We start from the raw sequence: 13,226 nt of genomic DNA, 5'->3' as shown, positions 1-13,226 counted from the left end.
CCTGAGCAGCTGACCACACCCCTCCCTCTGTCCGCCCAGGTCTGCTGGTGCGTGAGCTCTGGGGAAGGGCACACGGTGTGGCTGTTCCTTCTGCACCACCGGGCACCAGGCTGCCTGCTGAGCCCAGGGATGCTGAAGACGGGGTGTCTGTGCCCCTGGAAAAGTTGGGGTTTCTGTCGGGGTCTGAACTGAGCAAAAGAACTTGGATTCAGATGCAAATTAGTGCCCCCCCCCAAAAAAAAACGATCCCTCAGTCATTCAGCTGCAGGAACTGAAATGTGTCCGCTCGCTTTCAGATTAAAACGCTATTATTATTATTATTATTATTTGCACGTGGTAATTAAACTAAGTCCTGTGTGTTAATCACGGCCCCCGCCCCTGACGAATGACCTGCTCCCCATCCTCCTTGGCGCCCCGCTGACCGCTCCCGTGGCTCAGGAAGGCCATCCTCGCTCGCCTGGGGCCACGGGGAGCTCGCTTGCAGCCCAGAACTTGCATTCTTTCTCTTGCCGGTTTTATTTATAGCATTTATTTCCTGAGAGAAGGAAAGCGATCTTCCTCCGTCTGGCTCCGCCTCCGTGGTCCCCCGGCGAGGAGGGGGGATTATGTCACTCCTTCGAGGGAATGAATTAAGCGCCTGAGCGAGCCCAAGCCTATAAAGCCGCAGCGGCTGCTGCCCGAGGCCAGTGCGCCCGCCGCTCCGTCCAGGGCCCCCTCGCCCCCTCGCCCCCTCGCCCCCTCACCCCTGGCCCGCTGACCGCCTCCCCGCGCCAACTCGGCCCTCGCTGCGGCTTTCACTCTCTGGGTAAGACTCTTCTTTTTTTTTTAATTTGACCCAATCGTGTCCTTGCAGCTTAGTTTTCCGGAAGGCTCCTCCGGGTTCTCAGAGGGAAGAAGGACAAAGTGGACCCGGGTTCACAGTGGAAGGGGGCGACCTGAGCTGGTGGTGGCTGCGGGGAACCCGTCCCCACACCCGGCCTGTCCTTGGCACCCGGGTCAGGCTCCTGAGTGGTTGTTTTGTGAACGTGCCTGTCTGGGAACCGGGGCAAATGCTCGTGTTTTCAGCTACGGAAGAATAAGAAGTTTGTACATTAAAGTTTGTTTTTTCGGGGGGGGGGAGGGCAGGATGAATGAAGGATTGAGGGGAAAAAGGACTTTCCTGACCACTTGGAAAAATAACCAGAGGTATTCTAGAGACCTGTAAACATTATTAACATTATTAAAGAGGTGTGAATGTTACCAATGAATAATACAGAGTAAGTCCCGGAAAAGTGCCCAGAATGCAGCCCCTGCAGGTGCGGTCATCAGCATAAGGAAGGACTGGCCTGGCGGTCATCGAGTGGGGGGCTGGGTCTGTCTGGGTCAGCGGGGCCCAGGGCAGCCTGAGAGGCACAACCTTTGAACTCAGCACTTCATGAGGGAGTAGGTATCCCTCAGAAAGTTATTTTTGTAGTGATGGCTGATACAAAAGAGAATTTTAAGAGATCTTTAGAAGTGCTAATGACATTCTGTGGCAGAAAGGCTTTGGAAATAACTCTTTTGGCAACAACTGAACCATGAACACCTGTGCGTGTGTGACAGTCGGTCCCCACGCCCTCAGAGCCTGTGTGCCCGGCCCTGGGGGGTGTGCTCTGTGACCTCCCCTCTTCTCTGTGCCGGGCTCTGCAGCCAGAGCACACCGGGTGTGGGGAGACTGTGTGCCCGGCCCTGTGGGTGTGCTCTGTGACCTCCCCTCATCTCTGTGCCGGGCTCTGCGGTCAGAGCACACCGGGTGCAGCGAGACTGTGTACCAGGCCCTGAGGGGTGTGCTCTGTGACCTCCCCTCATCTCTGTGCCGGGCTCTGCAGCCAGAGCACACCGGGTGCAGCGAGACTGTGTGCCCGGCCCTGGGGGGTGTGCTCTGTGACCTCCCCTCATCTCTGTGCCGGGCTCTGCGGTCAGAGCACACCGGGTGCAGCGAGACTGTGTGCCCGGCCCTGGGGGTGTGCTCTGTGACCTCCCCTCATCTCTGTGCCGGGCTCTGCGGTCAGAGCACACCGGGTGTGGGGAGACTGTGTGCCCGGCCCTGGGGGGTGTGCTCTGTGACCTCCCCTCATCTCTGTGCCGGGCTCTGCGGTCAGAGCACACCGGGTGTGGGGAGACTGTGTGCCCGGCCCTGGGGGGTGTGCTCTGTGACCTCCCCTCATCTCTGTGCCGGGCTCTGCGGCCAGAGCACACCGGGTGCAGCGAGACTGTGTGCCCGGCCCTGGGGGGTGTGCTCTGTGACCTCCCCTCATCTCTGTGCCGGGCTCTGCGGTCAGAGCACACCGGGTGTGGGGAGACTGTGTGCCCGGCCCTGGGGGTGTGCTCTGTGACCTCCCCTCATCTCTGTGCCGGGCTCTGCGGTCAGAGCACACCGGGTGCAGCGAGACTGTGTGCCCGGCCCTGGGGGTGTGCTCTGTGACCTCCCCTCATCTCTGTGCCGGGCTCTGCAGCCAGAGCACACCGGGTGCAGCGAGACTGTGTACCAGGCCCTGAGGGGTGTGCTCTGTGACCTCCCCTCATCTCTGTGCCGGGCTCTGCAGCCAGAGCACACCGGGTGCAGCGAGACTGTGTGCCCGGCCCTGAGGGGTGTGCTCTGTGACCTTCCCTCATCTCTGTGCCGGGCTCTGCAGCCAGAGCACACCGGGTGTGGGGAGACTGTGTGCCCGGCCCTGGGGGGTGTGCTCTGTGACCTCCCCTCATCTCTGTGCCGGGCTCTGCGGTCAGAGCACACCGGGTGCAGCGAGACTGTGTGCCCGCACCGGCAGGGCTTGGTGATTTGTTGTTGTTGTGACCCCGTGAGGTAAGAGGGTCCTCATGCTCGGTTAGGAAAATGGCAGAGATGGACGTGGGGATACTTCTGCGTCCGGAACCCAGGGTTTGGCATGGTCAGGACAGAGTTCCTGCACTCTGTAAGCCTGGACTCGGGAGGCGGGGCAGCCGGACACTCCAAGTTTATGTTTGGATGGCGGCTGCCTTTGCCAGTCAGCCCCGCCACCGTCCACAGGGGACAGAGGCGCAGGCCTGTGTGAGGACACAGGGCCGGCGCTGCAGACCACAGACCACTGACCGGAGCATCACTCTGTCACTGGGAAGTCACAGGCCAGAGCGTCCAGGCGGGAGCCCGGCCTGGGGCGTGTGACCAATAGCTGTGTCTCTGCTGAGCTAAGTGAGCCCTTCACAAATGCTGACCAGCCTCATGGATTCCACCCAAGCTCTCCGCAGGTGGGTGTTTGACATGAGCCCCTTCCAGTCTACAGGTCAGGAAACCCACCCAGAGAGGTTAGACAGGCGTCCTGGGCGGCACAACTGTGAGCTGCAGGCGTGGGCTCACCCTGAGCCCCCTGCGTCCCCGGCTGCTGGCTGCAAACAGCCCAGTTCCTGACCTCGACGGGGGCAGACTCCAGAGGCCCCCACGGCACCTTCCTCGTCCTCCGGGGAACCTGTCCACGCCGAGGGGTTCCTTCTGCACCGAGAAGCTGACACGCTGGGATGGCCTCAGCGGGAGAGGAGCTGAGTCTCAGGGTTTGGCTCAGCCCAGCACATGGGAACGAAGGGGTCCAGACCCCGGACGCTGGAGGCCCAGCAGGGGTTAACGGGGAGCCGGACTCCCACCAGATCTCCTGACTTCTGGGCCAGCCTCTGCCGAGTGCGCCAAGTAAAATCCCGGGAACGGAAAAACAGTCCTGCAGGACGAGGGCCAAGCAGAGCGAAAATCACATCTAAGCAGAATGTTTCGGTTTTTTGTTGTTGGTTTTTTTTTGTTTGTTTTTTTGGTAAAGATGATACTCCAGATTAGATTCATTCGTAACTGAACATGCAGTTAATATTCATTCTATTTAATTAGGTTATGCGTAACTTCTTTTCATGTTGGTTATTTACTCAACCTGCCTTCACGGATTCCTTCCACCAGCCTGATCGGCCTCTTTCTGAGTCCGAGGGCCTTGGCTGGAGTCAGAGCACACCTCTGACGGGCAGCGTGGCTCTGGACCAGGACGCCGACCTCTTGGCCTCCTCGTACCCTCCCGGGCCCGGGAGAGAACAGCAGTCTCAGGACTCCTGGGTGGTGACGGTGACTCAGTGAGTCACACACAGAGCCGGTCAGCAAACACCGGCCAGTGGGACCAGCGAGAAAAGCAGGGCTCTGACTTTTATGCAGGAACTTCTTCCACTCGGTCACGGGAGCGAGAGCCCCCGTCTGCCCCCAGGGTGGCCACGTGCTGGTGACTAACAGGCTCTGTTCGCCCGCAGGGTCTGGCGGCCGCGAGGGGGATGCTCTGGACACTGGTCCTGCCGGCCCTCTGGGCCTCCTGCCACGCTCAGGGTGAGTGGGGACCCGGCCAGCCACGGCCACGGGGGGCCTGGCTCTGGGGCGTGGGGACCCCCAAGGGGGAGGGGCCGGAAAAGGGAAGTCTGACTCGAAAAGGCCTTGAACTTCATTTCACACACGTATTTGTTTACTTGTGAGTACAGACAAGAGGAAATGATCTCTCTCTGCCACATTCGGTTATCAGAGAAAAATACCTGCCCACCTATAGATGTGCTTTTTTCTGGGATACTTTTTTTTAGCTTTTTTTTCTTCTCTCTCTCTATTCTGCATTTATAACACTGAAATTATTTAGTATTTTGTAACTTCATTCCACCTTTCATCCTCCTTAAGAATACATCAGAATCTACATCTCTCTTCTTTTACAGCATGATTTTTTTTTTTTTTTTTTTTTTTGGTATTTTTCTGAAGCTGGAAACGGGGAGACAGTCAGACAGACTCCTGCATGCGCCCGACCGGGATCCACCCAGCATGCCTACCAGGGGGCAATGCTCTGCCCATCTAGGCATCGCTCTGTTGCAACCAGAGTCATTCTAGCGCCTAAGGCAGAGGCCACAGAGCCATCCTCAGCACCCGGGCCAACTTTGCTCCAATGGAGCCTTGGCTGCAGGAGGGGAAGAGAGAGACAGAGAGGAAGGAGAGGGGGAGGGGTGGAGAAGCAGATGGGCGCCTCTCCTGTGTGCCCTGGCCGGGAATCAAACCTGGGACTCCTGCACGCCAGGCCAATGCTCTACCACTGAGCCAACTGGCCAGGGCCTACAGCATGATTTTTAATGCCTGTACAATATTCCATTGGAAGATAAATTCTCAAAAGAAATTTTTTTTTTTTGGCCAGTTCTTGTCACTTTATTTTGACTGGTGTCAGCAATGCCTCAGGCATGCATTCATAAATAAATCTTTTCCAGCATTTCCAATTATACTTTAGGACAAGTTCCCAAAATAAACTTGTTGAGTCAAAGGTTTAATTGTTTTAAGGATTTGGAGCTGTTGTCAAACAGCTCCAGTGAAAGTCCACACCTCACAACTCGGTCAGCAACACGGGGTATGATGTTTTAATTTACCAGATATTAGATGTAAGGTTACACTGTATTTAAACCTTCCTTTCAGGAAGTTACCTTGAATCATGTGAATTGTTATACTTTTGGTGAGTCTGGAAACTTTCTTTCCAGACAGTGATCTAACGCTGTATGTTCACAGACTTGAGTCTCTCCCAGGGCCGGGCCTGTGGTGTGAGTTACAATGTGACAGTGGTTTCTACAATGTAAAGAGGTGCCGATGCCATTTAACTCGGTCTCAGTAGGAAAGCAGCAGCTAGCTCTCAGTCGCTCTCTGCAAACACGTGGAGAGAAGCTACCGGTGCATTTCATTTCTAGGATTAATTCCAGGCAACCGCACAGTGGGAGAGGGTTGCACTCATGCCCAGATCTGGGGGCGCAGGGCGTGGGTGGGGATAAGGTCCGGAGCAAGTGTCAGGGTGGAACTCGGGACCCTGCTTCCTTCCGGGGAAGCCTTGCTGGAGACGGTGTCAGCTGAGCTCATCACGGGGGTGGCTGACGTTGCTGGTGACCTTCTTGGCTGGTGCTTCCTGACCTGTCAAGGGGACCAGCCCCTGTTTCGGGGACCCCGCTCGGGCTCTGACCTGCAGCCTGGGGGCGAGAGGAGAGTGGTTTTCCACCAAGGACGCCAGCATTGCACCCCTGTGGGCAGGCAGGCAAACCTGGAGGGCTGGGCGGCCGCGTCAGCCTCCGGCACCCAGAACCGCGTCGCCGCTGGGGTGTGAGAGCGCCCCTCCCGGCCCCGGCCCCGCCTGGTGTAACCTCCGCTCTGCTCCTTGGGCAGCTGGGGACCAGGACGAGGACACGGCCTTCGACCTTTTCAGCATCAGCAACATTAACCGGAAGACCATCGGGGCCAAGCAGTTCCGGGGGCCCGACCCCAGCGTGCCGGCTTACCGCTTCGTGCGGTTCGACTACGTCCCGCCGGTGAGCGCCGAGTCCCTGGGCCGCATCACCGGGCTCATGCGGCGGAAGGAGGGCTTCTTCCTGGCGGCCAGCCTGAAGCAGGACCGCATGTCCCGCGGCACGCTGCTGGCCCTGGAGGGGCCCGGGCCCGCGCACAGGCAGTTCGAGATCGTCTCCAACGGCCCGGCCGACACGCTGGACCTCACCTACTGGGTGGACGGCACCCAGCACGTCCTGTCCCTGGAGGACGTGGGCCTGGCCGACTCCCAGTGGAAGAACGTCACCGTGCAGGTGGCCGGCGAGGCCTTCAGCTTGTACGTGGGCTGCGACCTGATCGACAGCTTCTCACTGGACGAGCCCTTCTACGAGCAGCTGAGGACGGAGCAGAGCAGGATGTACGTGGCCAAAGGCTCCTCTCGGGAGAGCCACTTCAGGGTACGTGCGGCAGGCCGCGTCGCCGTGCAGGGCACCTGGGGAGATCGGACCTGGAGGGCGACTCCTGGTCCAGGGCTTGTGTCCAGGGCTCGGTCAGGCACACACACGTGCACACACACAGGCCACACGCAGCCACACTCGTGTGGGTGTACACGAAGCATGCACACATGTACACACTTACCCCTGCACACGTGCACACAGGTCATACACAGCCACATTCGTGTGGGCATACACAAAGCATGCACACATGTGCATGCACACATGTACACACTTACACTTGCACATGTGGACACACACAGGTTATAAGCAGCCACACTTGTGTGGGCATACACAAAGCATGCATACATGTACACACACCTGCACACCTGCACACACAGGTCCACACAGACACACTCATGTGGGCGTACACAAGGAATACACATGCGTGCATGCACACATGTACACTTACATCTGCACATGTGCACACACACAGTCACACTCGTGTGGGTGTGCACAAGGCATACACACGTGTGCATGCACACATGTACACACTTACTCCTGCACACGTGCACACAGGTCATACACAGCCACATTCGTGTGGGCATACACAAAGCATGCACACATGTGTATGCACACATGTACACACTTACACTTGCACACATGGACACACATAGGTCATAAGCAGCCACACTTGTGTGGGCATACACAAAGCATGCACACATGTACACACACCTGCACACATGCACACACAGGTCCACACAGTCACACTCATATGGGCATGCATAAAGCATACACACACATGCATGCACACATGTACACACACCTGCACACATGCACACACACAGAGTCACACTCGTGGGCATACACAAGGCATACACATGCGTGCATGCACACATGTACACACATCTGCACATGTGCACACACAATCACAGTCACACTCGTGTGGGTGTGCACAAGGCATACACACATGCATGCACACACGTACACATCTGCACACACACAGTTGTGCTTGTATGGGTGTACACAAAGCATACACACATGCACGCACACATGTACACACTTACACCTGTACATGTGCACACACAATCACAGTCACGCTCGTGTGGGTGTGCACAAGGCATACACACGTGCATGCACACATGTACACACACCTGCACATGTACACACACAATTGCAGTAGCACTCCTGTGGGCGTGCACAAGGCATACATACGTGCATGCACACATGTACACACACCTGCACATGTACACACACAATTGCAGTAGCACTCGTGTGGGTGTGCACAAGGCATACACACGTGCATGCACACATGTACACACACCTGCACATGTACACACACAATTGCAGTAGCACTCGTGTGGGTGTGCACAAGGCATACACACGTGCATGCACACATGTACACACACCTGCACATGTACACACACAATTGCAGTAGCACTCGTGTGGGTGTGCACAAGGCATACACACGTGCATGCACACATGTACACACACCTGCACATGTGCACACACAATCACAGTCACGCTCGTGTGGGTGTGCACAAGGCATACACACGTGCATGCACACATGTACACACATCTGCACATGTACACACACAATCGCAGTCGCACTCGTGTGGGCGTGCACAAGGCATACACACACGTGCACACACAACACCAAGAATAAACAGTGAGTTGTCACAGGAGCACTTTCTGACCCACACAAACAGTACTGGTTTTCAGAGCCAAGTCTGAGGAGCTGATGAAGGAATCCGCCCCTTTCAAATGTCCCTGGAAACCCCAGACCAACTTCATGAAGCCGAACCCACTCCCAGATCCCGTTTCATTATTGAAAGGGGATGCGAACAAGTCGACAACTCTAGTTTCCTAAGGAAAGGCAACTGATACCTCCATGGGCATCTCTGCTCAAATATTTTCTGGAAGGAGACCTTTTCAAAACCACCGGGGTTTAAGAACCCACAGCGGAGGGTGAGAGCCTCGTTCCCTCCCAGATAGCTGCATGTTCTTTGAAAATACATGTGTGTTTACACTCAGTTATTCAAGTAAAAGGCCTACAGATGCTTACCTTGGGGCTGAGTTCATCTCTGGCGGCCGGGGTTAGGCGAGGGCAAGGGTCAGGGCTAGGAAACTCTAGTGGCTACAGGTGACCCGACCCCACGGTGACAAGTCACTTTCCACTCGTGGGGTGGAAGACACTCTTATCTTTTATTGCTCCGTCTGAGGTTGGACCAGGGGACATTTTTAAGACTTTTATCCAAATGCAGAGATCACCTGGGAACAGCCGAGCACACTCACCTGCACGGGCTCCAGAGACAGTTTCCTGCCCATCTTGGGGCCACCCGCATTCTTCTGCGGGGAACAATGGCTTCTCAGGTTAAACCGCCAGGGTCTGTGAAAGCGGTGTGTACGGGCTGGCCCGTTAGACAGCAGACCTGCCGTGAGTGAAAGCCCAGGAGAAGGGTTCCCCCCAGGTCCAGGTTACGTCTTCTGTTTTCACTTCCTTCTCTTCCCTCGGCACCAAACGATCGTCCATCCAGCGCTCCGTTTCTCTCCTTGTTATGTTCGCAGGGTTTGCTGCAGAATGTCTACTTAGTTTTTGAAAATTCTGTGGAAGACGTTCTTAGCAGGAGAGGGTGTCAGCAAAGCCAGGGAGGTAGGTGTGTTCTGAACGGCACCCTGCACTGTCTCCCGTCCTGGATGGATTCCTGCTGTGTTGTGTGCGTGTGTGCATGCGTGTGTGTGCATGCGTGTGTGTGCATGCGTGTGTGTGCACGTGCGTGAATGTGGGCTAGTGAGAAGTTAAATTAAAGTATTTGAATAAAGTACAACCATGCCTTTGAGTGAGTTAGCGGGTTAACACAGACACGTCGATATCTTAAAACCATGCATTACGTGAAGGATTGATTTTGCATAAGTTTTACTAATCCAAAATAGTCCATTTATGAGCCAAAACATAAACTGCTGCCATTTTAACATGATTTTAAATGTATGCAAAACGTCCGGTCTATTAATGTGTGACCATCGTCTTGATGAGCGGACACTGCAGCCGTTTGTCCCCTGGTGTGCGGACGTTTCCGGTACGATCCGTGGCCACGATTCAGCCTATGACACCCCCACCGCGCAGTTAGAATTTGCATCCCACCCTGATCGCCAGCATTTTCTGAGCATTTAATTTGAGGCTGACGCTGTTGGGCTCTGTGCTGTGTGATGTGTCCCGTCGCTCACTCTTGTAAATACCCGTGCGAGTCAGGCACCTGCACTGGCTCAGGGGACAGAGGAAGCAGCTGAGGGCAGCGGGGTCCTGTCAGCTGCCCAGTGTCTCTGCCTGTGAGCCGTCAGGGTGGCCACACCTGTCTCGGCGTCCCCAGAGAGAAGGCTCTTCCCGCTACGTGGCGTTCTCACTAAGACCACGTCTCCCGTCAGCCTAAGTCGTGACAAGTGTCAGTTCTCTGTGGATGACGGAGAGAGACTGTACGTGCCCTGAGCCCTGACCCCTGAGTGTCCCACGGGCCGGCAGCCCGTCAGCCGTCCCCTGGGTCCCTCTGCCCAGAGTCACTGACCACGACCTGGGTTTTCCATCTGTACCCCTGTCGGCTGCTGGTTAGTTGCAGCACAAGGAATTAAAATATCAACTGTCAGCCGCAGCGTGGAGAGGAGAGGTACCCGAGGCCCCGTGACACAGACTCTCAGTGCCCCAGTCCCCGTTTGCCGAGGGCACCGGACAGAATCTGATCGTAGCTCCAGTTCCGGCTGAGATTCCAACACCCCGTCCCCGAGAACTAAGTCATCGTCTTCGGGGAGGGTTTGGGGGTCCCAGCGCTGTGACAGGACAGGTCGAGGCGGCCCCACGTCCGGTGCCAGTCCTGCCCGTGGCTCTCTCGGGGCGCAACCCGGGTCAGGCGCTGTCCCTGAGGGGCACCTCTGGCTGGTGGCCTCTTATTTTCTGTCTGAGTGTACAGTGACTCGTAGGCGTGAGCGTTGTGGTTCTGAACGCTCTCGTCCAGTGAGTGCGCAGAACAGGGGGTCGGGAGAGGGGGTGTTGTGGACGGAAACGGATGGACACAGAGCTGAGAGTGGTCAGGCGTGTGGGGACGTGTGACTGAGCCGGACGCCGGTGCCCACGCCGTGCGGGTCTCCCGGCCCCCTGTGTGTTCCCGCCCCACCGACGGCCACGTCAGCGCTGAGTCAGAGCGGGCCCCATGTGGGGTGTTCCCGCTGAACGCACGGGCTGTGACCGCTCCTGGCGCTCCCGGCTGCCGTGGGGAAGCATGACGTCACTGCAGGGCCCGGGCACCCGTGTGTGAGGCGGGCGGGCAGCCCCTCGAGGCCGGCTCTGACCGGGCTGTCCCCGCCTGTGCCCTCAGCGGAAGCCAACGCCATCAGCGAGAACACGGAGACGCTGCACCTGAGCCCGGCGGTCCCCCCCCGAGTCCGGGGGCCGGAGCGTGGAGCCGCGGCCGGGCGTGTGCGAGCGCTCCTGCGAGGAGCTGGGCAGCATGGCCCACGAGCTGTCGGGGCTGCGGCTGGTGGTGAACCAGCTGCACGAGAACCTGCGGAAAGTGGTGGGTGCCCGGGGCCCGGCCAGGGCGCGGGGCCGTGAGAGGACGCTGGACGGTGGTGGGCGACACAGCCTCCAGCACGGGGAGGGGGGGCTTCGCCTCCCCAGAGGGGCCTGAGCTGCGGGGAAGAGCCCAGAGGACGGCTCCTGTCCTCGGCCCACCGCCAAGGGCCAGAGCCCGTGCTGACCGTCCGGGATGGGTGGTCCGCGGGAGGTCGAGGGGGTGAGCACAGCCAGGGCAGCTCGCTGGGGCAGCACCCCAGGCGGAGGGCGCCTTCTGGAATTGTCCACCGAGAGCCTGAGGGCAGGAACGCAGAGGCAGCCAGAGGTCAGCACGGGTCAGACAGGTGTTCGGGAGCGAGCAGAGCGGCCGTGGGGAGGTGCTGGCAGTCAGGCCGTCTGCTCGGCTGAGGCCTCGGGCGGGTGTGCACCGGCCGGTGGGGGACGTGCAGGGATTTGCACGCCCCCCCCACTTCCACGGGCTGCATGTCTCAGTCGAGTCGTTCTGCACACCTCGTCCCTGCTCTGGGCGGTCAGGGCGGCCAGTGAGGGAACGTCCTTCCCTGGCGAGCATGGTCACTGTGTATTCCCTTCTGTCCTTGTATCCTGTCCGGTTGTCCAGTCGAACGACAACCAGTTCCTCTGGGAGCTCATCGGAGGTCCCCCGAAGACCAGGAACATGTCCGCTTGCTGGCAGGACGGCCGGTTCTTCGCAGAGAACGAAACCTGGGTGGTGGACAGCTGCACCAAGTGCACCTGCCGGGTGAGGCCCCAGCGACCCGCTGCCTCGGCGGGAGGGCATCCATACCATCCCCCACCCTGCCCCCCACACCGTCCCCCACCCCGTCCCCCACCCCATCCCCCACACCGTCCCCCAGCCGTCCCCCACCCCGTCCCCCACACCGTCCCCCACACCGTCCCCCACCCCATCCCCCACCCGTCCCCCACCCCGTCCCCCACCCGTCCCCCACCCCGTCCCCCACCCCGTCCCCCACTCCGTCCCCCAGCCGTCCCCCACACCGTCCCCCACCCCATCCCCCGCCCCGTCCCCTGTCCCGTCCCCAGCCGTCCCCCACCCCGTCCCCCACCCCATCCCCCAGCCGTCCCCCACCCCGTCCCCCAGCCGTCCCCCACACCGTCCCCCACCCCATCCCCCGCCCCGTCCCCTGCCCCGTCCCCCACACCGTCCCCCACCCCGTCCCCCAGCCGTCCCCACACCGTCCCCCACCCCGTCCCCCAGCCGTCCCCCACACCGTCCCCCACCCCATCCCCCGCCCCGTCCCCTGCCCCGTCCCCCACACCGTCCCCCACCCCGTCCCCCAGCCGTCCCCACACCGTCCCCCACCCCATCCCCCAGCCGTCCCCCACACCGTCCCCCACCCCGTCCCCCACCCGTCCCCCACACCGTCCCCCACCCCGTCCCCCAGCCGTCCCCCACACCGTCCCCCACCCTATCCCCCACCCGTCCCCCACTCCGTCCCCCAGCCGTCCCCCACACCGTCCCCCACACCGTCCCCCAGCCGTCCCCCACACCGTCCCCCAGCCGTCCTGCCCGCCGGCCGGCAGCAGGGAGCCCTCAGGGTTGTCCTGGCTCCGCAGGGGCGGGGAGGAGGCAAGGACGAGGGACGCGGAGGGTCAGCTCTGGGCAGGAAGGACAGAGGAGATCGGGTCCTTGTGGTCATCAGGCCCGTGGGCAGAGACCACGGTGGACATTCCAGCCCTGGACCATGGGCCATTTTTAAGTGACTGCTCTACTTTCTTTCCTTGTAGAAATTTAAAACCGTTTGCCACCAAATCTCCTGCCCACCAGCGACCTGTGCCAACCCGTCCCTGCCGGAGGGGGAGTGCTGCCCGTCCTGCTTCCACTGTGAGTGCGGGCACCGCCGGGTCTCCTGGGCTCCCCCCTCGTCGGCTCAGCACCAGTGGTTTCGGCACACGGGGCGAGGCT

The 13,226-nt window shown here is 59.3% G+C and overlaps 1 protein-coding gene across 1 annotated transcript in view; it reads left to right on the top strand.

Moving 5' to 3' along the window:
* The first annotated feature begins 719 nt into the window (after positions 1 to 719).
* Positions 720 to 13,226, top strand: part of THBS2 (thrombospondin 2) — a 30,554-nt gene continuing 18,047 nt past the window's right edge. Inside the window, 8 exon segments of the mRNA XM_066372850.1 lie at positions 720 to 805; positions 4,273 to 4,345; positions 6,188 to 6,744; positions 9,289 to 9,373; positions 11,085 to 11,161; positions 11,163 to 11,282; positions 11,901 to 12,041; positions 13,049 to 13,145. Of these exon segments, the coding sequence (XP_066228947.1) occupies positions 4,294 to 4,345; positions 6,188 to 6,744; positions 9,289 to 9,373; positions 11,085 to 11,161; positions 11,163 to 11,282; positions 11,901 to 12,041; positions 13,049 to 13,145 (1,129 nt within the window). The 5' untranslated portion in view covers positions 720 to 805; positions 4,273 to 4,293.

This window comes from Saccopteryx leptura, chromosome 3, assembly GCF_036850995.1.
Source record: "Saccopteryx leptura isolate mSacLep1 chromosome 3, mSacLep1_pri_phased_curated, whole genome shotgun sequence".
NCBI lineage: Eukaryota > Metazoa > Chordata > Mammalia > Chiroptera > Emballonuridae > Saccopteryx > Saccopteryx leptura.
The sequence above is the reverse complement of the archived record's forward strand: the minus strand, read 5'-3'. Positions and strand labels throughout refer to the sequence as shown.